Source organism: Trachemys scripta, chromosome 6, assembly GCF_013100865.1.
Source record: "Trachemys scripta elegans isolate TJP31775 chromosome 6, CAS_Tse_1.0, whole genome shotgun sequence".
Taxonomy (NCBI): domain Eukaryota; kingdom Metazoa; phylum Chordata; order Testudines; family Emydidae; genus Trachemys; species Trachemys scripta.
Genome location: NC_048303.1, coordinates 46,961,359 through 46,987,551, shown reverse-complemented (window position 1 = coordinate 46,987,551; position 26,193 = coordinate 46,961,359). Strand labels below are relative to the sequence as shown.

The 26,193-nt window shown below is 40.3% G+C and overlaps 1 protein-coding gene and 1 long non-coding RNA gene across 2 annotated transcripts in view; one reads left to right on the top strand and one right to left on the bottom strand.

Moving 5' to 3' along the window:
• Nucleotides 1-25,702, top strand: part of OCLN (occludin) — a 29,005-nt gene extending 3,303 nt beyond the window's left edge. The window contains exons 3-9 of the mRNA XM_034774634.1: nt 490-1,186; nt 4,123-4,284; nt 11,811-11,935; nt 18,244-18,444; nt 21,523-21,694; nt 22,440-22,481; nt 24,074-25,702. Of these exons, the coding sequence (XP_034630525.1) occupies nt 490-1,186; nt 4,123-4,284; nt 11,811-11,935; nt 18,244-18,444; nt 21,523-21,694; nt 22,440-22,481; nt 24,074-24,175 (1,501 nt within the window). The 3' untranslated portion in view covers nt 24,176-25,702. The remainder of the gene's footprint in view (nt 1-489; nt 1,187-4,122; nt 4,285-11,810; nt 11,936-18,243; nt 18,445-21,522; nt 21,695-22,439; nt 22,482-24,073) is intronic.
• Nucleotides 1-26,193, bottom strand: part of LOC117879441 — a 44,387-nt gene that overhangs the window by 16,059 nt on the left and 2,135 nt on the right. The gene's annotated exons all lie outside the window — the stretch shown is intronic.

The window sequence follows — 26,193 nt, the reverse complement described above, 5'->3', positions numbered from 1 at the left end:
GGCTCCTAAGTGCCTAAATTCCTTTTGAAAATGAGATTTAGGCTTCTAAATCAGTTAGGCATTGTTGAGTGCCATTCCATCTAAATACCTTTACAAATGTGGGCCTTACTATTTTGTATAATAAATACTGCAAATTATAACTATTAAATATCCTTTCCAAGTTTTCCAGAGCACCTATTACTGTAATCTCTAAATGCCAATGGTCAGAGTGGATTAATTTCAACCTTCTTCTAATATTATTTGTAGCTAACCATCGTAAAAGCATCTGAGAGAATAGAATTCCGTCTTTTTGGAGGAATATATGCATTCCATTTAAATTTAGGAGGTCTTCTTTAAAAACTGGCTAATTCTGACCATTTCCTGAATTAGTCTGTTCCTGGTAACTTCATAATTCCATTGCATGAGTGTCATGCACTATGATTTTTTTGTAAGATAGTTTTTCATAGCTGGCTAAAAACTTGAGTTGATAATGTTTTCATCTTATTGCAGCAAACCTTCTCACTATGCACCAAGCAACGTTACATATGCTGAGGAGATGCGCTCTCAGCCTATGTACTCTCAACCAGCATATTCCTACTATCCAGAGGATGAAGTGCAACACTTCTACAAATGGACTTCCCCTCCAGGAATAATAAAGATCATGTCAGTTCTCATTATAGTGATGTGTGTAGGCATCTTTGCTTGTGTTGCTTCCACATTGCCTTGGGATCTAGAATTCTATGGAAGTTCCTCTTTGGGATCTGGTGTAGGATATCCTGGATATGGTGGTTTTGGAGGCAGTTACAGTGGCAGTTACGGTTATGGCTCCGGATATGGATATGGTGGAGCCTATGGCATTGGAGGAAATTACATTGAGCCCCGAGCTGCTAAAGGCTTCATACTTGCAATGTCAGCTTTTTGCTTCATTGCTGGAATGGCGATTTTTATAATAAGTGTTACCAACTCAAGCATGTCCAGAACAAGAAGATATTATCTAATTGTGATAATAGTAAGTGCTATCCTTGGCTTCTTGGTATTCATTGCATCCATAGTGTATGTACTGGCAGTAAACCCAACTGCACAAGCTTCAGGATCAGTGTTCTACAATCAACTTGTTGCTCTGTGCAGCCAATATTATGCCTCTACAAATACAGGAATCTTTGTGAATCAATACTTGTATCACTACTGTGTGGTAGAGCCTCAAGAGGTATGTATGCACTAATGTTTGTTTTATTTTGTTTTCTTTTCCCTTTAGCTAACTAAATCGTACATCTAACACTTCTGAGTACAAAAGTCATGTACAAAATCCATAGCTAATCTAGCTAAACTTTCTCTGCTCATTAAACCAACTCCTTCAAATTCTACCTTACCCGCTGCACAGTGTGTTTCTAAAATAAATGAAGAGCCTGAAGAACTTTTATATGCTTCCAGGAATATAGTAAACTTCATGAGTAGGGCCCTACTAAATTCATGGTCCATTTTGGTCCATTTCACAGTCATAGGATTTAAAAAATCATAAACTTAATCATTTCAGCTATTTAAATCTGAAATTTCATGGTGGTGTAATTGTAGAGGTCCTGACCCAAAAAGGAATCGTGGGGAGGTTGCAAGACTGGGGGCATTGCAGTACTGCTGGTGGCGGCGCTGCCTTCAGAGCTGAGCAGCTGGAGAGCGGCAGGAGCTGGCGGGGAGACCAGCTCTGAAGGCAAAGCTGCCAGCAGCAGCAGCACAGAAGTAAGGATGGCATGGTATGGTATTGCCACCCTTACTTCTGCGCTGCTACTGGCGAGGTGTTGCCTTTAGAACTCGGCGCCTGGCAAACAGCCACCACTCTCTGGATGCCCACAGAAGTAGGGGTGGCAATACCACAATTCCCCCTAAAATAACCTTGCAAGGCCCACCCCTTGCAATTCCCTTTCGGGTCAGGACCCCCAATTTGAGAAATGCTGGTCTCCCCCTGTGAAATCTGTATAGTATAGGTTAAAAGCACACAAAAGACCATTTTTCATGGGGGGAAGGGAAGGGAGGGGAGTGCGGACCACCAGATTTCATGGTCATCATGGACCATGTTTTTCATGGCTGTGAATTTCGTAGCACACTATCCATGAGCATGGGTGTAATTACAATAATTTAAAATAAATACAACTAGCTTTTAGGAGGTTAAAATAAAGTCCTTTCCTTTTTAACCGTGGTGATTTGTTAGTGTGCCAACCCTTTTTTCTCATGTCCCATTGGCCCACCACATCCCTGCCCTGTCACAGTAAATGGAGCTGACTACTTTGGCTATTTTTATATGTGAATGTGAGTCTTGTTTCTTTGTCAGTGTTTTTTAACCTAGTCTCCTGTATCAAATTTCTATGCACTAATTGCACCCATGCAAGAAAAAAGTCACACTGATAAGCCATAACCACTTCTTGGTGTCCAATATGACCTGGTGATGTTACATATAATACCTTTTAAGTAATTCTTTAGCTACTGTAGTCAGTAATATGTTGGGCTAATGGAATTTTATAAATTACTAAATTTGAAAACCTATATTTGATTAAAAGAGCCTGAGATAAATACAGCTTGTGCACTGTAGGTCTTTTCTTTAGAATACCACAGTTAACCATATTATTGACTAAACCCTGCATTTCTAAAAAGTAGATTTAATTTTAATTAAATTTATGTACGGAAAAGATCTGAGCTGGTGAAGTTTAATGGCAGAATACAGTAGATTTCTGGTCTCCTGTCCAAATTGGTGAACACAGTTTTCCCTGGTCTCTTGCCTTCTCATGTTGATTTTTTTTCTAGATATAGGTAGATTAATGTTTTGAAACACGTGCATGTGTGCTCTGTTTAAGCAAAATGTACTCAAAGGAAAACTGCATGTGGTGTCTGGGGGGGATTACATGAGATGGTGCTTCCTTTAAAGGTGACCTGCATGGGAGGGAGGGGAAAGAAAACTGGTCTGCTGTCCTTTATGCTGTGCAAAGAAGGCCTGAAAGTGTTTGGGAGGTTTTTGGTTTTGTTTTAAACTTTCTCAGAAATTTGGATTCTGTCTGACTGAAAGTATCTGAGGTTTGGAATAGAACTCTATTGCAAAACCTGGTCTTCACTGAAGGAGAAGATATTTTTAACTTGAGGTAAAATTTTAGTGAAGAGGTGGTTTGTAGTTTTCGTACAGGTTATCAAGTCTAAGATTAGGCTCCTCAGTAGGCTTTGACTCAACCTGCTTCAGGGGAAATCTAATCTGACCTGATATCTTGTGTGAAAACTACAAATTGCCTTGCCTTCATTAGGATTTTACCTCAAATTAGTTAACTCAAATTAAGAACACACCTTTTTTTTTCCTCTCTTCCTTGTTCAGTGAAGACAAGGCCTTAGGGTGATGTCAGATGAGCCATGTGAGTGAAAATTGACCTCTCAAGTCACTTTTAGTTTTCATTCACTTTCTTCTTCATAAACCTAATTTAAGTTAAATTTACATTTGGGATCAAGGAGGCCTTTGCTAAAGATCTAACATCCCTTGACTCCTCTTCAATAAAGGTATTAAAGCTCTTAGTAAACATGCTTGAAACCTTCTGAAAGGTCCCTTTCTGTTTTTACGGGGAGAAAAAACTTGACTTTCCTAATGTTTCTGGCTTAAAACTTTTTTTAAGTTTAAAAATTAAAAAAGCAAAAAAGAAGTTCAAATTTAAAAAAATCCTTTTCATGTCACCTTTGAAGAATTATTTAAAAAAAGTGTTGACTAGGTGGTGGTCCTGCAGAACAGTTCTCTTCATGTTTCATACAGGCACAGCTGAAATCAGTGCAGGTGCCCAAGATCCATCCGCCTTGATATAAAAGTGTGTGTGTGGGCGGGGGGGCAGTTTTCCAGCAGGATTTACTCCTCTACTAGTCTTAAATAGCTTCAATTTGGTCTCCTCAGTGTGCTCCAAAGCCCATTTATTGGTCTGGAAATTGTTCATCTGATGGGAAGATGTTGGACTTTCAATTTGGATTAGGATGCTGATTTATATGGAGGTGGAGGAGACGGCAGTTGTTTGTGGGGGGTGTTTTTCTGGAGGGGGGGCTCTGAACTGATTTTTGGCACCTTGAATGGATGGTTTTGTCTTTAAATCAAATAATAAATATCTGCTACATATTTTTTTTCTTTTTTAGGCTATTGCTATTGTGTTGGGATTCTTGGTTATTGTGGCTCTTGCCATAATCATATACTTTTCTGTAAAGACCCGAAATCAGATGAATTATTATGGTAAAATGAACATTCTCTGGGATAAAGCAAAGGTTTATGAAGAAGATCCCCCCAATGTAGAAGAATGGGTAAGTTTAATATTGGATGCTTATTCTAAACTGGTGCAAACCCTCAGATTTCTTCTCAAGCTCAAGGTTTCTATGCCCCAAATTTGACTCCCCTCTATAAGAAGTGACATGTAAAACTCCCATTTAAAAAATCTGGACAAAAAATTACCAACAGTGTAATACTAAGAGCAACTCTACAATAACAAGTCCATTTGCACATGGAATAGAGCAAAAGCACTTCAGAAAGCCATTGTTAAAGTAGGTGTCTGTTTTCAGCTTTTACAGTGAGTTGTCTCCAACAGTAAAATTATTGTAAAATAATTTACTATCATATTTTAATAAAAAATATTCAGGTCTTGTGTGAATTGCTATACTAAATACACCTCTACTTCAATATAACGCTGTCCTCTGGAGCCAAAAAAATCTTACCGCGTTATAGGTGAATCCGCGTTCTATTGAACTTGCTTTGATCCACTGGAGTGCGCACACTATCCCCCTCGCCCCACCCCCGAGCACTGCTTTATTGCATTATATCTGAATTGGTGTTATATCAGGTCGCATTATATCGGGGTAGAGGTGTACTCTGTAAACAAATGGTCTGAGGTAATCAGATCCATCTATACAGTGATGCTAAGAACATAGTCAGAAGAGAAAACCCATAAAACTGCAACAGTACTTTGATGTAGTCTCCCAGTTAACCTGTCTGGAAACCTAGCAACTGGGCTGTGAGATCTGTTATCCAATTTTGGGAAACATCGTTATTAGCTTTTACTTGTAGTTGCTTTCCAAAAAGCCCAGATTGATTTACTTTGGATTGTTTAATATCTAACACAAAATTTCAGGGGTACTTGATTTCTTAATGCTTGTAACTATGTTCACAGTATTAATTGTGTACCTCTGTAAGTGTGTTATGACTCACGTGATTCTACCTGTGATCATTGGGTAAAGGTCATGAGCCAGGACTGTACTGGGAACTGCTATAAAGAATCATTTGAAGTAAATGTTTCGGTGAGACAGTTTCTGGGTGTGTCTTTTCATTACTTGTTTACTCATGTTTCAAGATGGCAGAAAAGGGAATATATAGGAAACTACCAGTAAAACTTAAAACCCTGATGATTGGCTATCTGATGTCTTTAGTTTGTTTTTTATTTTTGTCAGTATGAAGAGGTGGTAGCCTCTCCATAGTTAAGGTTTCAGCTAGTTTCTGTTGCAAAGGTCTCTCTTTATCTCTTGGAATTTATGGCTTGGAAGATTATTTGGCCAGAAAACTGCCAGATATATTCTGAAAGTAAAGGATAATACATTTATAAACTTGTTTGAATTACAGTTGCGATTACATTTTAGAAACTTCTGCTTTAAGTTTCTTTTGTCTCCTCATAGGTCTGTAATAGTTTGTTTTTTACCCCTTTACATTTTCTAGGTAGTTGAATCTCCTTCAGTTCATGTCCTGGCTTTATCTGAAAAAATGAGTTTAACTTAGAGTAGGATTGGGTCCCAAAACAATAAGTGATCATAGTGGAAGTTCTTTGCCACTGCAGTGGAAGAATTGGATACTGTGCATGTGAACATGTTGTCCTCTAATGGCTGGCAGTGTCTTAAAAACAATTAGGGCCGTGGTGGTTTTTTTTCTGTATATGATGGTCTCCTTTTAGGTAAAGCATAGATGTTTGGTTTTGGATACCAGGCCAAGGTGCCAGTACTGATTGTGTGTTGGGGAACGTGGTGATAGCTTCTTCGTAGCTGCCACAATATTCATGATTATTTTGAAAATGGTGGGTGTGTATTTTTTTTTTTTTTTTTTAATCAATCTTGTAACTCCACACAAAAACAAATCCCCTGAAACTCTTCATCTTAAGAAACTTCTAGGATTAGGTCTCCTTGAGAACTAGAAGATTATCTGAACATTTTATATGGAACTAAGTGAGTACTTCTTGAGGTGAAAAGATATTTTGTTTTCTGTGTGACGTTTTTGCGAAGTGTCTTATGTTTCAGAGACCCTCTCTGTCTGCCCAGAAAAATTTCATTATGACATGACATGAAATGTAGGGAGGTCTTGAAATTGCTTTGTTAAAACATTGTTCTATTCCTGATTTTGAAGAAATTGTCATTTTTTAAAAGTAATCATCCTCACCAAAATGATCTCTTAATGTAGGATGTGCAAGGATTTGTTTGGCAGACTGAGGGGCTGAGGGTTTGTCTTACTAAAAGTTACACAGGAAACATGTGGCACAACTGGGCACAGAACCCTCTTAAATTGTGACTTGTTTTGGCTGCAAAGGAAGGCAAAGTCTGTAGTTCAAGTCCCTAAAATGAATTTAAGCTTAAACGCTGCCCAGTCATTTCTCCAGCGTAACAGCTGGGCTGGAAGGGAAGTGTTGTGATTTTCCCTTTGAAGTTTCTCTGCCTGTCATCTCATCTCATATTAGGACTTCAAGGGGAAGCACACTTCCTTCACAACATACCGGACGCATGCATCGGGGGCTTGCCTATTATATCATGTTGTTGTATTGAAATTAACCAAATCTCGTATCTGTTCTTAGGACAGCACAACTAATACAGCAGTTCTCAAACTTCATTGCATTGTCACCCCCCTCTGACAACAAAAATTACAACATGACCCCAGGAGGGGAGACTGAGCCCACCTGAGTCCCACCGGCAGGGGCCAAAGCTGAAGCCCAAAGGCTTCTGCCCCGGGGGGGGGGGCATGTAACCGTAGCCCTGGGCAGTGGGGTTTGGGTTTCAGCTTCAGACTTGCCAAGGCTGGTGTTGGGCCCCAGCAACTCCATTAAAATGGCGTCACGACCTAGGTTCCCTGTAAGCTGCGCAGTTGCCATGCAGGTCACCAGGCCCAGGCCTGCCAGAGCTGCCGTGGCTGGGGAGAGAGAGAGAGCTGGGATGAGTCCTCTCTTCCCACCCTAGCCCCGGGGCAGCCTGCGCCCCAAGCCCTTCATCCCTGGCCCCACCCCAGAGCACACACCCAACCCTCTTCCCCAGCCCTGAGCCCTCTCCTTCATCCCAATCCCCTCATCTCAACCCCAGCCAGAACCCGTCCCACACCCCAACCCTCTGCCCCAGCCCTGAGCTCCCTCACACACTCGGAACCTCTTGGCCCCACCCCACCACATGAAGTTTATGTGCACCAATATGGAGATGTTGTGTCACACATCACCTCCATATTGGTGCACATACAGACGCTCCCTGGGTTACACAAACCCGACTTATGGAAATCCGGACTTATGGAAAAAGTTCTGTCTGCTTTTTTTTTATTTTCGCGTAACAGAACACTTGTGTAAGTCGGGGAGCTTCTGTAATAAAATGAATTCCACGCGTGTGAGGGAAAAATTAGAGAGAACACTGGTCATGACCCACTTGGGGGTCCCGATCCTCAGTTTGAGAACCCCTGAACAAATATGATATTAAGTGATATTAAGGAGAGAGATTTTGTTTTTAAAGTTCAGGGTTTTTTGGGGGTGGAGTTTGTGTTTTTTTGTTTTCTTTTTGACTGCTTTATAAAGATGATGTGAGAAATCTTCTTTTAAAAAAACAAAGTAGAGATATCAGGTAAGTACAAGTAAAGTCTATTTTCCTGGTCCATTGGAAGACTTCTCATGGGAATGGGGGTCCACTGGTAGAACTAGTTCTGAACTTTCTGATGCAAGTGGTTTTTGTTGGAAAATGCCACTTCGTTGAAAACAAAATGTTTCATGGAAACATAGGAGTTTCGATGAACTTCTGACAAAAGTCAGGCAATGGATGGCTTCCAGGGTCTGCAGCTCTGGGATAGCTTGGCCATGCTTCGCAGCATGGAGCCTATAATACCCTGAGAGCACTGGGTAAGAACTCTTCCCCAGTTCTTTCCTGTTGCTCTACCAGCCAAGTTCTGCCAAAATATCTCCATTCTGATTTGCCATTTCTAGATCTCTACTTCTCCATCCTAAATAGATAATTTACATTGTTCCAATTATGTGCTGTTTTTCCATGTGTCAAAGTCAATGCGTTTTTTCTGAGGTCTTAGTTCCAACCTCCATACTCTCATTTGTGACCTGATCAGGATTTGAATTCTTCCTAGCCGTAAACGACTCATGCATTAGTGAAAACACTGTCAAAACAGACTTTTTAACTGGGAATAACTAAACACTAATGTGGATATAAAATGCATGACTTCTGCATGAGTTTTCCTAAATTGGACAATTAAATGTTTCCTCTGCTGATAAATCTTGTTGAATGTCTGTCATAACTTTTTGCTCTAATTTGCAATTGTTCATTTGTGTTTGAAGAGGAAAACACATTGATGCTTTATCTAAATGCAAGCTGTATTTGTGTCCTGTCCTTTAAAGCTCATGTTGTCCAGAATAAGTTGCATTGCTTTCTTAGGCTGTGTCTACATTACAGACCTTACAGCAGCATCGCTGTACCGCAGCAGCTGTACCACTGTAAGGTCTCCCGTGTAGCCACTGTATGCCGACATAGTGCTGTCCACAACGCCGCGTCTGTTGGTGAAACTTATGTCAGTCAGGGGTGTGTGTTTTTTCACATTCCTGACCGACAAAAGTTTTACAAAAGTGCTAGTGTAGACGTAGCCTTACTGAAGGACAGTTGCTAAAGGGTGGATATCCAAATGTGTTTGTTTCCTTGTCTCATCTTCCTCCTGCCCTAAAGTCTGGTCTAAGTACAGAGTTGCACTGGCATAATGTAAGGAGTGTGACTTTTAAACCAATTTAGTTACATTGGTGTGACTTTGTGGATGCTCTCACATTGATTTAAACTTGGCTTATGTTGGTTTGAACGTAAATTTACGGGGGCAAGCTACATTGCCAGGCTTAAACAGATGGGAATGTACCCACATAGGTTTTCAGTAGTTCAGCTAAATGTAATTAAATTGGCACAAGTTTTGTGAAGCCATATCTTATTCTTCAAAGATTTTTATGTTGAAAAAGAATTGAGCACTTACGAACAGCCTTATTTGGACTTTTATTTAAGGAAATACATCCATTTACTAGCTTGGGGTTTTGTTTTATTAATTGTGCCTCCCTCTCCTCAGGTTTTGTTTCTCCACCCCCTCTCCCCCTTTTCCTGTAAGCAGTGTAGTGTAATCTACAGGTGTCTTTTTCTAAGGCAAAAAGTGCAGGGTTTTGTGTGCATTTGAACATTCTATCAGCTAACAGAGCTGACTCCCACAGCTGGGAAGGGAGAAGGAGATAAAAATATTTTTCAAGCTCCTGTAATTGAGCCAATGCACAAACTTTGTATGTGGTTCATCAGTAACACTCATTTTTTACTGCAATATAGGTTTTTAGAAGTTGATGCTGCTTTTTCCTTTGTCTGTAGTGTGTGGGGGCGAGTAAGAGAGTTGAGATCCTACCAGCGCAGCCATTCTGAGAGGTTTTGTTTGTCTCTTGCCCACTGCCATCCTAAATTAAGTAGCTTCTTTCTCATTTCTATCTACCTTTCTGGAGCCTTGTCCATGCCAGCAAACTTTGTAGCAGCAATTGACTACTGATGAGAGTAAGGGTGAAAGCTGCAGTGATGCCAGGGCTTGGGCATCTTTACCATAGTATCACAACAGTTGACGTGGTGGCTACAGCCTGAACCTTCACTATGCTACAACTTCCATCAGTGGTGGTGAATTATATGTATAAATTTTACTAGTGGAGATGCACTTAGGTCTCTTATTTGTTCCTATTCTTTTGTGTGTGTTTCTCTTCCCCCTCACCTTTACTATTGAGTGTCTGTACGGTATGTCTCCTTGCCCCAGGCCATGCTGGTGCGGCCTCTGCTTCACCAGCAGGAGAAACACAATTAGACTGAATCTGTTCTGGTATGATAAGCACTTTTCTCCTGGCTTAGCAGTTACAGAATGGCACTGACTAGGCCATCCTGTCTGCTTTTAGGGTGGCTACATCTGCTACGATTAGTGGGAACTAGAACGTTGGCATAATAGTCCCACGGTAGAATTTGAAAAACTGGTATTGAAGGGGAGATGCAGGATATTGACATCTTGTACCAACCCTAAACCCTTCTCTATTCATGGAGATCTCTAGCTATTAAAAAAGCAGGGAAAAATCAATTAAATGATATTTTGGAGTTAAAAAAATACTTCTGATGCCATATCAAATAAAATATGGAAGAACATTGACTGTTTTGAGACTCTTCCTTGGAAAACACTTGTATATGTAAAGCACCTGTAGAACTGGAAAAACTAGTTGAGCCACCCTTTTGTTCAAAGAAACCCTAAAGGGATTTCATGCTGCATATTTTCACATTAAAATCTCTAGATATATAGATTAGACACAGCTTTGAGAATAAAGCCCTCTTCTGTCTGAATTGTGAAGGGTAGGCAGTCTGGCAAACAATCAAGTGTCGTGTACACAATACCCAAATATAAATTTAAGACTCTATAATGCTTCATGCTGGAGGACACTACAGAGAGGTACATTACGAACATACCTGTCATATTTAGATCCATTGAGTGCAATCTAGTTCATTAAGGGCCCAGTTCAGAAAGGTTCTTAAGCTCGTGCCAAACTTTAAGCACGCGAATAGTTCCCTTGATTTTAGTGGATCTACTCGTGTTTAAATAACTTGTTGAATTGGGGCTACAAATAAAGCTGATAACCCAGTTGCTCTAAAAGTCCTATTGTTTCTCAGCCAACTACATTAATCTACTCCTTCTACTCTCCTCTTCACACTTTGAAAGCCTGCCTCTTTCAATTCTCAGGTCACTCTTAATGACATATTTTAAAGAACTATAAATAAAGGTTACACTTCAAATAAAACAATCTTCTCCTTCTCTTCCCACCCCTTCTGTACTATTTCTACTTCCAATTCCAAAACTGCTCCACTTCCTTTAAACTGACCCCCAAAAGAGAGTAGTAATGGGCATGGGGAAGATTAATGTAGTCAACCCTCCATCCATCAATCTGGCACTGATATGAAGCAGTTGCTGAGGCGTACCTGAATGTAATAAAACTATTCCAGGGTACTGTAAGTGTAAGACTCTTTTTTTTCATATACTTGTAAGCCATCTTGTTTCAGAAATACCCATGGCACAAATACTTCATGTAACAATGGGCAGTGGAATCAAATTTCTTTAAAGATAACACAAACGCAGGACTCTCATGCTTTGGGCCTAGAGCCTCCTGTGCCAAAAAGGGGAAACTGCTGTAGCACTAAAGGATTTATTTATTTTTGGTCCTCCATGATGTCTAGCATGTGAGGGGTCTTCAGACTACAATCCCCCATGCACACATGAGCTCAGCCCTCAGAAGCATTCAGTCACCTTATTTCAATCTGAGTCTCCACTTCTTTTTGGTCAGTGCTACCCTAGTATTAAAATAGAGCTGATGACTTCATCGTAGTGGTGCTAGTGTCTCAATCATCTGCTGTACATATAGGAACATTTTTGAATAATTTGTGTAATCCTAGTTCTGAAAATGCTCTCTTTAATTTATTTTAAAAATCAAACAAAACTGAGAGTGAACTGCAAGGTGTTTTTTTTAAAAAAAAAAAAAGAGAAGTTGTGTATCTTAATGTCTCTCTTTTACTAGGTAAAAAATGTAAATGCAGAACCTGTAGTGGACTACCCAGATCGAGTTGCCAGTTCCATGGTTTACTCTGTTTCTGAGAAAGTTAACGAAAATCGAGTTTATACAGACACCTACAGAGCTATGCCGTAAGTAAACTGTTCCTGCCTTGTTAATGGATACAGAACACTAGAAGGGTAATAGAAATGCATTTGGACTCTTGCTCTAAAGAGAGGATCAAATCTTTTTTCTTACTCAGGATTCCCCATGGAAGAAATTGGTGGGATTCTTGCCCCAACAGTTATTGCAGATGTTATCCTGTCTGTAGGGTGTTGATTAACTTGTATATGTTGACTTGTTCCTGTGTGTGTGTGTGAGTGTCAATTTAATATTATAGCTTTATAAGGTTATGGAAGATTAATGTGAAACTTGTACCTTAGTTTGTAAAAATCAAGCAGACTTACTCACAAGCCTCCACTCTTTTCAATTACACTTAGAGCTGTCTCCAGGTTATGCTGTTCTTACTTATTCATAACATGTTTTTCATATAAAATAGTTGCTAGTCAGTTTGTTTTCAGATAAACTAGGAATTGACTTTATTTTGTAGTATTTATTCTTATTAGTCCCTTTCTGGTGTAAAGATTTTTAGTTGCTGTCTGTCACCTTACATTACGTCTTTTATCCTTGTTTTGACTTGCAGTCTCTGGTCGTAGAGATTACTTAAATTCAAACTAGTATTATGTAGAGTACTAAGAGCCTAGGATAGATTCTTCTAAGGCATTTATCATCTTGGTGTTCAAGCACCAGAGTGTGTGAATATTTAAAGGAGAAAAGAGAAATAAATACTCCTTACCATAAACAGTAGTGGAGGTAGGGGGAATTAAACGGGGTATGCTGATGAAGAAAGATTGCATCTGTGTTTGAAGAAAAATAGAGGGGAACTGTCAAACATAAGGGGTGTGTGTGGGGGTGTGTGTAAATTAAATGCATGACATTCAAAGATGGGGGGGGCTGAAGAGAAACAAATTGCTTGTTTGGAAGTGAATTTATTTATCTACCCAGTCAATCAATAATGGTAATCTAACCAGATTCCTTCTAAAAAGAAAATACTAAAATCCATTCATTCTAACCCATCCCTGTATCTCTTTATCCTTGGAAAAATTATCAGTCTCTCATGTGAGTGAGAAATATGAAGTCTCCTTAAGCTCATATTGATCTCTGAACTCCTCTTTCCCACCCTGGGGGAGTTAGGGCATGCTACAGAGTCTGTTTGCTTTGTGTCTGGACTAGAAGGTGTGTTCTTCAACTTTAATTACCCATCTGTATCTCTCTTGGGCTCATCTGTGGTGCATGATGGCTGCTCTCCAGACTGGAAATCATGTAGCAAATTCACAACACTGGACTGCTGCTAAAACATGCATATGTTGTTCCTTTTTCTATGTTATGGAGCAGGCAGAAGACCTGGACTGTGCAGAAATTCCGCTTCTAAGCAGGACTCAGTTCTCTGCTTGCTCATGACAATGGAAGAGACCCCCCCTGCCAAAAGTGAGGGGTGGGTGTGTGTGTGTGTGTGTGTGTACACCTGAAAAACAAACCCATGGCTGGGTCTAATTTGAGGTCTACAACCTGTCTGTTTAAATATAATTGTTGTTGTTCTTTGCTGAATGCTTTAAATCAGAACATGTCTCTAAAGACTTTGGATATTCTTCATTGATAGTTACTCTCTCATCATGTGAAAAGAAAATTAGTTGCAATTTGAAGCTCTCCAGCAACTGCTTATAACTTAGTTACTGACACAAATTCAAATACTACAGACGTTTCCTTCTCTCTTCCTTGCAGATCACTTGTCATACAGGCATTGATCTTTCAAGAAACTGTTAAATAGTGAACACACTGAAGTGTGAATCAGGCCCTGTACTTATGAAACACACAAAATTTTTTAAACTAATTCAAAGCAACTGAACCCTGATTCTGGAATTAAATGCCGAATTTGCAGTATCTTAACTTTGCCACTCATAACAATTAGGAGGGGAGTGGGGGGAATTATACCTCTCCTCTCAGTAGACCCCTCTTCTGTTCCAGTTCTGCCTGTTTCAGGAAGTGCCAGAGATGATTCTCTAGATGAGTGGTCCCCAAACTTTTCAGGGTTGCGCACAAACCCCCTGTTACTCCTGTCCATGCCCCCTCCTGGAGGGCCAGGGCTCCTGGGGTGGGAGGGACATGGATGGGGTAAGGGGGCTGGGGCCACAGTTGGGGGCAGGGCCAGAGCTGAGGCTGGGAGTGGGGCTGCAGTTGGGGGTGGGGTCAGAGCAGAGCTGGGGACGGAGTAGGGCTGGATGGCATTTCCCTTCCTGTCCCCTGTGGGGGATGGCCCAGAGCTGTCACACCGCCCTAGAGGGGTGTGCCCCCACAGTTTGGGAGCCCCTGCTCTAGATAGTCTTTAGCTGCATAGGGAAAGAAAAACACTTCAAATTCAGTAGAAAATTTAAAATTAAATTTCTAATAGGATGAAGTCTTATGGCAAGTCTGAATGGAGTCCACTATATTGGTGTTTCTTAACGACAGGTTTGTGGGCCAGCACCAGTCCCTGACATCTCCCTAACACAATTTAGGAAGGCAGCAAACTTGTCCCTGATATCAAAAAGGTTGAGAAATACTGCACTATATCACTCTGAGATACCTCTTTACCCTCTTTACTTCCCTTCTCTGACAGCTTTGGACTGGGGTGATCTTTCCTTTGTCTGACATAGGTATGCTGGATACAGTTTCCTTCAGAGGAATGCCTTGAAGTCAAGGCACAGAGAATATATTGCTAGTTCTAGGTGATAGTACTGTTTCATCCCACCCGGCACTAGACCCTCATTCTGGTACTGACCCTGGTACCGAGGTCCTAGAAGTGGCCCCAATGGAAGTGGTGCAGGTGGAGGAAGAAGAGGCATCCCATCCTCTGGGGCTGGCCTCTTCCTTGTCATCCCCGGATGAGGCAGTTGCAGGCCCCAGTAACCCGCTGCCTCTGGATGACTTCAGAGCCCATCAAGAGCTCCTGAAATGGGTCACCGCAGACTTGGGGCTGGAAGCTGAGGAGCTGAAGGAGACTGTGCACAACTTAATTGATATCCTGGCTGCAGCGGCTCCATCCAGAGTGGCCCTGCCAGTTAATGAGGTAGTGTTGGGGCCTGTCTGGGTGCTTTGGCAGACCCCTTTGTGTCTGCCCCATCTCAAAAAGCGCAGAGAAGTAGTACTATGTACCAGCCAGTGGGTTTGAGTACCTGTACTCGCATCTCCCCACTTTTCCCCCTGGTGGCATTGGCTGCAAACGAGTGGGACAGACAGGGGCAGTCGAGTGCTACTCCCGAAAATAAGGAGGCTAAGAGACTGGACCTGTTTGGATACACCATTTATTCGACAGGCAGCCTGAAGTTACGTGTCTCTAACCAGCAGGCTCTGTTGGGTCAGTACGATTTGAACCTGTGCAACTCAGTGGTCAAATTTAAGGACTCTCTGTTGCAGGAGTTCATGGCCAGCCTGGAGTAAGGGAAGATGTGGGGCCAGGACCTCCCTCCTGGCAGCTCTGGATGTGGCTTACTCAGCAGCCAGAACGATGGCGTCAGCAGTCACCATGAGGCACTGTTCATGGCTCCAGTCATCAGGCACCTCTCACTAAGTGCTGCAGTCCATTCAGGACCTCCCCGTCAAGGGTACCTTCCTGTTCTTGGAACAAACCGACTTCAACTTCATGGCCTCTAAAACTCGAGGGCCATGCTTTGCTCCTTGGGCCTTTACATGCCCCCAGCCTCCAGGAAGCATTTTAGGCCCCAGCAGCCTCCCAGATTTCTGGTGCCTCCCAGACAGGAGCTCTACAAAAGAAAGGGAAAGGGCTATAAATGTTGTCAGCCCCTACCTTCTGCCTCAGCTTTCTAGTCGAACTTGCATAGATAGCCAGTGAGGTCAGGCAGGCCTTTTGAAGGTATGTCCGAGGATGGCATACCCATCTCAACTGCAGATCCATCCCCCTATTTGTTTTTTTAGACCGCCTGTTGCCCTTCCACCTGGCATGGTCTTCATAACATTGGACCATTGTGTGCTCAGCACTATAACAGTTGGTTACACCCTTCAGTAACCCTTTATTCCCCCCCATCCCTGCTACCTCCCTCCCCCATCCCTCTTCAGGGACCCTTCTCACAAGCAGATTCTCATCTAGGAGGTGCAAACACTCCTATGTGTGGGGGCTGTAGAGGAGGTTCCTCGAGACATGAGAGGGAAGGGGTTTTACTCCCAATTATTTCCTAATCCCGAAGGCCAAAGGGGCTCTAATGGCCTATCCTGGACCTGTGTCGCCTCAACAAATATCACAAGAAACTGAGGTTCCACATGGTCTCCCTGGCCTCCATCACTCCCTCCCTGGATCCAGAAGACTGGTATGCCAACCTCCATTTGAAGGATTCTTATTTCCACATCTCCATCTTCCGTCGACACAGGAGATTGCTCAGGTTTGTGGTGGGTCAGTGCCACTACTAATTCACCGTGCTTCCGTTCAGCCTGTCGGCAGCCCCGTTGGTTTTCACTAAGTGTATGGTAGTGGTTGCGGCCTTCCTCAGACATCGAGGTGTACAAGTCTGCCCATACCTTGATGACTGACTGATCAAAGGCCACTCACAGGCTCAAGTCCAGCAAAGCACTGGCATAATATGGGCCACCTTTCAGGCGCTGGGCCTTGTAATAAATGAGCAAAAGTCAACTTTGGTCCCAGTTCGGAGAATACAGTTGTTCAGGGCGGTACATGACTCCAGCTCAGGCCTATTTACCGGAGACCATATTCCGAACTCTGTCGGACTGGATCTCCCAGCTTGCAACCTACCCTCTTACAACCACCTGGGTTTGCCTCAAATTGTTGGGTCACATGGTGGCATGTACCTATTTGGTGCAGTACACGCAGCTACGCCTCAGATCTCCACAGATGTGGCTGGTGTCAGTCTACTCCCTGGGCAGGCACCACGTGGACTTGGTACTCATGATTTTGCTGCCCATCCTAGCTTCACTGGCTTGGTGGAGAGACCTGGGTTCCATACCTTTTGCTGCCATGTATCCGTCGGTAACCTTGGTTTTGGATGCATCAGACCTGGGGTGGGGAGCCCACCTCAACAGTCTCAAAACTCAGGGCCTCTGGTCCCAGGAAGAACTCTCCCTGCAATTAAATGTCAGGGAACTCAGGGCGGTATGCTTGACTTGCCAGATGGTCCTTCCCCAGATCTAAGGCAAGGTGGTGCAGGTCTTAACAGACAACACCGCTTCGATATTTTACATCAACAAGCAGGGAGGAGCTCAATTTTCAGCCCTGTGCTCTAGAAAATCGAGGGAGAGAGCCTATATGTAAACAACGATAGATCATGTAAATAGGAAATTTATTCCTGATGCTTTATACAAAACATGATTATTTGCAGGTACTATCACCATACTGTGAAATTAATTGTTGGTGCATATGCCAGATTTTCCTCACTTTTGCTCACCATAACACTCTATTTCTGTTGCTCACTTCTTCATCTCTTATTCTACGGCGTCCATCCTAAAATGTGATACTCGGGATTGTGTCCAGGACCAGAGCCGGCTCCAGGCACCAGCCTGACAAGCAGGTGCTTGGGGCGGCCGCTCCAGCGAGGGGCGGCACGTCCAGGTATTCGGCGGCAATTCGGCAGACCGTCCCTCACTCCTGCTGGGAGCAAGGGACCTCCCGCCGAATTGCCGCCGCAGATCGCGATCGCGGCTTTTTTTGGCTGCTTGGGACGGCCAAAACCCTGGAGCCGGCCCTGTCCAGGACAGTCGGTGTGGGGTCTCAGTTCTTGCTATAAGCAAAATGTAGTTGAGTTTCTAAAATCTTAGGGGCATTTGTACAGCAAAAATGCTAATCATCTAAGAAATTTCATACTCCATGGTTAGGTAACAAATGGATTCCATCCATTTGAAGGACAGCCTTTGACAGACCTCTGGGCTACTGCTGTTCTATCAACTATTATTTCTATTTTAAACTGAGTGCCATTCTGTAACAGATACTTTTAAAAATTCACAAGCTGCTTTCTTTGTATAGGGATTTCTTGTTATTCTTTAAAAGGTTAGTTGATTACACTTTCAGCCCAGTGTATGTTTCTCAACTCACCAGTTTTAGGTGAAAATGGGAACATGAAATCACAGAGGTGGAGTGCTTAAAAATCTGAAAATTTTGCTCCATTTGAGTTTGGAACAAATACATTCATATTTTATATTATAAGCAATTTGTTAGACAAAGTTAGTGAATTAAAATGAGTGACTTTTGTTTTCCAAATACATGTTGAATTTTTTATAGAATAAAAATCCAGATTATTTTGTCTTTAATTGATCCTGTTAATACTTGCCCTGTGTGTATAATGTTGATGATTCAGCCTGAAAATGGCAACTAATGAGATCTTTTTACTGCTTTTGGTAGGGAGTCTGAAGTTGTTATTCCGTTAATGAAGGACCTCACACAGTCAAATTATACTGGTAACAGTAGTTATGATGGATCGACTAAGGAACCACCACAAAAGAGAAGAGCAGGAAGACGGAAGAGAACCAACTCTGATAACTATGATGCAGATTACACCACTGGAGGGGAGTCTTGTGATGAGCTGGAGGAGGACTGGGACAGGTACTGACAATAACTTCATCAAGCATTGAAATAATACTAACTCTACTGTTTGTGATGGGCTAACCCTAGTTAATAAGTGTGCTGCCTCTGCTGAATGTGGTAGTGGTTAGAAGCTTGTTAATAATAATATAGCTGCAGTGCCACTTCTGTACTGTGGATAGTGGCAGCATAAGGACTATGGAATAGAAAGGAGGGCCTAGAAAGGTAGTGGGAAAAGAGTTGCCTTTTATACTTGGAAACTTTGCCTTTGAAAGGAATATTTACAGCAGTAGCATTATCTGCTGTTACTTGTCTGAAGTAGCCTCTTCCACTGATGCTACTACCTAGAATGATTTCATATATGGTCATTGAACAAGACTTTGGGTGTCTTGGGACATCTGTATTTAGCAGAATGCACCAAGTATATTTGAAGTGTCCCATTTATATTTTAATATTGAGACTGAAGCAGTTAACCAATATAACAGATGCTTCAAAATTTGTTTTATTAAGTTCCTAACGCTGCTCATCAGAGCAAGTCAAGTTGAATGCATACATGCTGCAAGCTCTCCCACAAAGCGGGTAATAAAACTCTTCCCGTCCTCCGCAACACTCCTGTCACTTCAATATTGAAATGCACTGACTTCCTCCCGAGCACAAGCAGCAAATCTATGCTAAACCAGCTTCCATAGTCTTTAATGTTCTCTCACAGTAAAATCTCCTCCCCCCCGCCCCCAAAAGTTTATTCTGCCCTGCATATAGACAAAAGCTGACATGCTTTGGGTGATGAAGAAACTGAAATATTTGTTATGGACAGCTAGGACTTCATGCTGCTATGAAGTGGATAGTGCTTTTGAGTTAAATTAGCCGTATTTAATAATAATAATGAATAAATACAAGTGGTCTTTAGACAATGATCTAGTTAATCTGTGGAACACGTGCTAAAAACTGATGGCCATTCCAAAATGAGCTGTTGAGGTGGTGGTAGTGGGATAATATAGTCGAATCCTAACCTGCAGAGGTGTAAGATTTATAAACCTACAAGAAAGAAGGATTAATCCATTCAAACCACTATACACTGTGGTAAAGTTAGCAATTTGCATTTAGGAAAAGCACTTGGGTATTTTGCATTGTAAATAATGTGAATTGGGGAAGTTGGTTCCCGGGAAAATCCAGAAGATGGGAAGAGTACAAATGTTGTGCCAGTATTCAAAAAGGGAAAGTAGGATGACTTGGGTAACTATAGGCCAATTAGCCGGACATCAATCCTGGGCAAAATAATGGAAAAGCTGATATGGGATTCAATTAATACTGAATTAAAGGATAGGAATATAATTAGGCTTGGAAAGGTTAGATTTTTATCAATTAAATGTCAATTTCACTGTTCATATGCAAAGCAACAAAAAAAATATTTCCATCAGTAATGATCAAAATTTACAGATGGGTGAAGAAATAAAAATACTGCTTGAGAAATGTAGTTGATTTAAGGATACTTACTTTGAATATTTGGACATTTGATGCTGACAATTTTTGTTTTAACAGTTGTAAAACTCTAACTTTTTGAATCTCAACATCTGTCATTAAATAATCACCTAACCCCTGCATGACTTCCTGCAATTGTGAAAATGTAATCAATAAAAAAAAAAAAAGCTTAACAATAAACCATTAATTTTTAAAAATAATTTCAAGATAATATCGAAGCCTAAATATAATGCCAGTTAAATGTGATTTTTATGGAATACAAGTCTTGCAAAGACCTGTATTCCTCCAAAATATATAGTCAGATTTGTTTGACAAGTTTGATAATAAAAGTAACTATGTAGATGTAATATACTTTGCTTTTTAATACTGCACGCCATTCTGATTTAAAAAATTGGCTCTATACAATATGAAGAGAGCACGCATGAAATGGTTTAAGAACTGTTTAACTGACAGATCTCAGCAAGTAGATATCAGTGGGGAATCATAGTTGCATGAGGGTGTTTCTAGTGGTGGTCGGAAGGGAGCGGTACTAGATCCAATGCTATTCCACATTTTTATCTATGATCTGGAAGCAAATCTGTGGACAAAATTTGCAGATAACACACAGATTGTTGGAATGGTAAGTAATGATGACAGGGAATCATGTAGAACAATCTGGTTTGCTTGATAATCTGGGCCCATTCAAACAGAATGTGTGTTAATAAGGTCAAAAGCAAAGTTACACATCTAGGAACAAGGAATGCAGGCAATATTTACAAAATGGGGGAATGTATCCAGGAAAGCAGTGACTCTGAAAAGGATTTAGGAAATGCAGTGAACAAGTAACTCGACATGAGCTCCCAGTGTGGTGCTCTGGCAAAAAGGCTAAAACAATGCACAGGGAATATTTAATAGGAGTAGGGAGGTTATTTTACTTCTATACACCTATACCCTGATATAACACGACCCGATATAACATGAATTCGGCTACAACACGGTAAAGCAGCACTCCAGGGGGGTGGGGCTGTGTGCTCCGGCGGATCAAAGCAAGTTCGATATAATGCGGTTTCTCCTATAACGCGGTAAGATTTTTTTGGCTCCCGAGGACAGCGTTATATCGGGGTAGAGGTGTATATGGCATTGATGAGATTGACACTTGATTATTCCATACAGTTTTGGGGTCCACGTTTTAAGAAGGATATTGAAACCCTGGAGAAGGTACAGAAGAGAGCCACAAAAATACTTTGAGGGCTGGAGAAAAGGTCTTGTAGTAAGAAATTTGAAGTGATCAGTCTATTTAGTTTATCAAAAAGGAGATTGAGAGGTGATGTGATTACAGAATACCTTAACAGAGAGAAAATAGCAAGTACTAAAGGGCTCTTTTAACTTAAAGGAGAAAGACTTAACAAGTACTAAGTAGCTTGCTATGTGGCCCTACCAGTGCCACTAGTTTCTCTGTCAGGAGCAGTAACTTTCATCCAAAACTTAACATGCACTCTCACCCTCCATCAAATGGATGAACAAACGCTTTCTGTTATACAGCTGAAGATTGCCCATACCATATGTAACAAGTGATTTTTTTTTTCCCCACCACCCTCTCCTTCTCCCCCTTCCCTCCCCCGTCGCCAAATCTTCCCCTAGGGAATACCCACCAGTAACAACAGATCAACAAAGGCAAGCATATAAGCGAGACTTTGACTCTGGATTACAAGAATATAAGAGTTTGCAAGCTGAACTTGATGAAGTCAGTAAAACACTCTCTCGACTGGATAAAGAGTTGGATGACTACAGTGAAGACAGTGAGGAATATAAGGTATTTCCATGGATAACTTGAATGTTTATGCAGGATATCTTGGGGGAAGGGGTGAAGGGTAGGGTGCTTAATTAATGTATGCAAAAATATGTGCCATGTACCAGTGAATGCTAGCTTTGTCATACAAATTACTATGTAGCAAGTAAACTTAAAGTTAGTGAACTGATCTTGCAAAACTTAATGGATTTGAATTTGAAAAAGGAACTTTTCAGAATTTAGAGGTTTTATTAAAATTTTGATGGGATACTGAAGATCTTTGTAAATGGAAAACTCTTACAAATAGGGTGAGAGAAATTCCTGATATTTTGATAGTATGATTATCATATATCTTAGACTCTGCTCCAGAATTTTAGATCTTGGCCTGGGATTAAAAACTATTCATGTACTGGAAGAAATACTGATGATTTCTTCGGTCAATATTAGCATTTTTGTCCAGCCTTGAATATCATTCCCAACCTCCTTTAGATTTTTATTAAATGGGCCTTTCTCCTCTAAGAGAGGATAGGATATATGGTACATGCCAACACAAATAGATTTCTAGCTCTAAATCCCTCAGACTGTCTAGCAGGCTGACATCCAAAGACTATTTTTACATCCTCTGTAGTTCAACTGCCTTTCTTTGTAACTTTAGATTTTTTTTCCAAATGTATGGTTAACAACTCAAAACCATGTAATAGGATGTTAAATCTGTATTGTTCATAGCACTGACATGACCTACTTAATTTAATTTTCTCCCTAATTATAGGTTGCTGCTGATCAGTACAATAGGATGAAGGATATAAAAGCAGTAAGTATCATAAGGTTCTCTTATTCTTGTTTGTTATTTCTAAGGACTTAACTTTTTTTGTGTTTTTTAAAAAATTCTTCCTCCTTTTCTCCCTGTCCAACTCACATGCAGAGTGACAACCACTGGAAGCAGGTGCCAAGTACTTTTTCTTTTAGCAGATCTCTAACTTGGGCTTGAGCAGTAAATTCAAGAAGTCTAACTCTGTCTTGGCACATCTCCAGTGTAGTCAGTCAGTTCTAGTTGTGACTGCTTATACCAGGACTGAAATTGGCCTAAACCACCTCAAAACCTTGAGATGCTTCTCAGTATGACCATAATATAATGGGTGTTTGTGGTGAGGAGATGACTCCAGCTATCACAGTACTGAATTAATGGCAACTGAGTAAAGACTTCAATATGCTTAAAGCATTTTCTAGGCAGACAGAATGCCCATTAAATAGCAGGACTAATAAAGCACTGGCAAAGTTTAAGTGTGGGGCAAGATTCCCTTGTCCCTCAATCCTAATATGCAACATTCCTGATTTTCAAGTATTGGGCTTCTCCTGATTTAGTCTGTCAAATTCTATGCGTTTGTAGGCAAACTTTGGTAAGGGACTAAGATTGCATTGGCAGGGAGATACTGAATGGATAAACAGGTCTTTCCTATCTTTGCTGGTTTTATCTTTGTAGAAGTTAAATAACAGTTCAACTCTTACCTAATCAAAATCTGAAACTTCTGCATACATGAGAGAACAGTATCTTCTGATTGTCACTTTTGAAACAATAGATGAAATGTTGCCAACTCTCACAACTCTATAGCAGGTCTCATGATATTTAGTGTCAGTCTTAATGCCCCAGTTGATAAAACTAGTTTATTAGATGAGATTGTCAGCTTTTTAGTAAAATAGTTTCTAACCCTCATGACTGCAGAACAAAGCTTTAAAAACGAACACTGAATGCTCAAAGAAAGAACACAAGGCAAATAGTTTCAACTCCAGTACTGCCAACCTCAAGATTTAAAAAATTGTTAGCGCCACCCCCAACCCCCCAATCCCAAAAAAAGACTATGTACTTCCTAGGTATTTGCAATATTTTTGCTACTGGTACTTGGGAAGCTGCTTTGGACTTGCATAGGACGGCTGGTTGCAACTCCTCTCTCTTGATCACACTGTGTCCGGGTTTATTTACATATGATTCCCTACTTGGTGGTCACCAATACACATATTTGTGTGTGTGGTTTCTTCCCCAAAACCTTGGAAGTTCCTATAAGAATGGATTCTTCTTACAGCAGGCTAGTTAAGCTGGTAAAACAACAGGAGTACTTTTTTACAGTACAAAAGTAACTTAAGAGTCCAAGTGTTGTCATTATACAAACTGCCAGAATTGTGTGTAAACAGATGAGCTGCTTAGATTCCTGGGCACCTTTTTCAGATAGGACTCAAACTGATATTTACTGACTTTTATAACTCTGAGATTTATAATTTTATTTAAAATGGATTTTTATATTAATGTGCAGCCCTAGAGCACTTTTCATATGAAAAAATTACTTTTAGACACTTGTAGAGAATTCTGGTTGGTCTAATGCCACATTTGGTTTGTGTTTTTGTTTTTAGTCAGCAGACTATAAGAACAAAAAGGCACAGTGCAAGAAACTGAAGAGTAAACTGTCGCACGTAAAAAGGATGGTCAGTGATTATGACAATCGGAGATCATAGAGGAGAAAAGAAGGAAACAATTAGAATCATTAAATAGGTTATGTCCAGTTTTGTAACAATGGGATATAAAATGGCTTTGGTTGCAGCTGAGAAGCAAAACCCCTTTTGTCTTATTGGTTAAAAAACAAACAAAAACCCACCCCACCAACAGCCTCAGTTTTAGTTACCTCAATGTAACAAATTTTGATACCTTGTTTACTATCGAGTACAGCCTCTAACAAACCAGACAAGGAATCTGTTCCATTTTGAAGCCTGGCATTTTTGCCTGGGAACAATTCAGGTCCAAGGTTTGTTATCTAAAAGTTTGACTTATTTAGTATTAAGTTGCAGACTTCTCTCTCTCTTCCTCAACAGTGGTTGAGGACTTTAAATATTATTGCCCTTGTCTGCATATTGACTCATTCCCCAGCTTTGTTCTCTACTCCACATGGTATGCCCTAATTTTGAAAAGCAGTTTCCAGATAATGCAGCATCTCTTCTGGCTCCTAATTGCAACACATTTGGATCTGTGTTGCTTACATAAACAGTAAGCTCTGGGGCCTTAAAAATTTCACTTCTGCAGTGTGCATTATATCCCACTGTAACCACTCCATTCGTAGGGTCATGATTAATCATTTGTTTAGGAATGAGTTCAGTTGCACAAGTAAGTGTATTAGAGACCAATGTAGTGTGTAACTAATGAAAACGTGAAATTAAATGTGAATATATTTGCTTTTTTTAAAAGCAATCTACATTTGTATTTTAGATTTTTTTTTTTTTATTGTACAGGCATGTATTTAGAATAACCAGTTAATCTTTTTATGGCTTACATATGATTTGTAACTGTGTGACTATGTGCAGAATCTGGATGTTCCTGTGAGCAGTTGTCTTCTGCTAAATATGGTTTATTTAGCAGAACTAAGTCAATCCATTGTCTGATGCAATTAACTTTGACCATTTTTTTTAAACAGCCAAAATGTTTTGATCATTGTAATTAAAATAGTTCGGTAGGGGCCTAAATAAACTAAAACCAAAGTGAAGTTCGGTGGTTTTAATAAAGTTCTGAATCTTCCTTTTTTAGGCTTAATTCCCATGCTAGCTGCTAATTTTTTGTTTTGTTTTTAAATATTCTCTTAAAAGGAAGAGGAAGTGACTCTTCATGGAAATTCCAGAACACTTTATACCTAATAAAACAATATTTTCTGTAAGTTGCACCCTTACATTTTTGATGTGATACTTAAATTGTCTGTGGTATATAGTTTTTTTTTTTTTTAAGTAAATCATTTTTCACATTAACTGCTCTTAAAGGGTAAGCAAGTTTGTGCTTCTAAAAACATATTTAGCCTATGTTACTGAATACCTTCAATAAAACCATTTTACAACAAATCTGATTTTACTTTTTTTTCCTTCTGCATTTCACACTGTTTGGATGATGTAAATAGATTAGTCCTCTTAGTCAATTTGACTCTCATTCTCATGTGCTGGACCAATGCTAATATATTTGGGTTGCAAATAGTACAAGGAAATAATGTGGGTTTCTTTTAATCTGTTTCCATTGGAATTTTAAAATAAAATAGTGAAAATATTTCTATTGGTGTGTGGTTTTATAAAACCTATATTTGGGGCCAAATTTTATCTGACATAATTAGTAGCATGCAGCAAGTAAAGCAGCTGCATTTCAATTGGATATCTAGTCAACATGATTAAGACAAATACTATGTACATACAAAGACTACTACTGACTTGCATCTAATGTTTTCACTTGTTTTTGAAGCTGTATAATTAAACCAAGTTGCATATCAGTTTCTTGGAGTTCATTAAGTGAAGCTGAAATGAGAGCTAAAGAGAAGCACTCATTCTATTAACCTTTATATGTTCCTACTAAACAAGTGTGTTGAAAATCATCTTTTCTTGATATGTAAATTCTAGCTGCCTGTTGCAGTCAATGACCATATTAATTAGTGCTTGTTTTTTAAGAAGGTGATATTTCTGAAAATGTGAGTGCACATGGTTGGCTGTTTATCTAGTAATATGTTCTT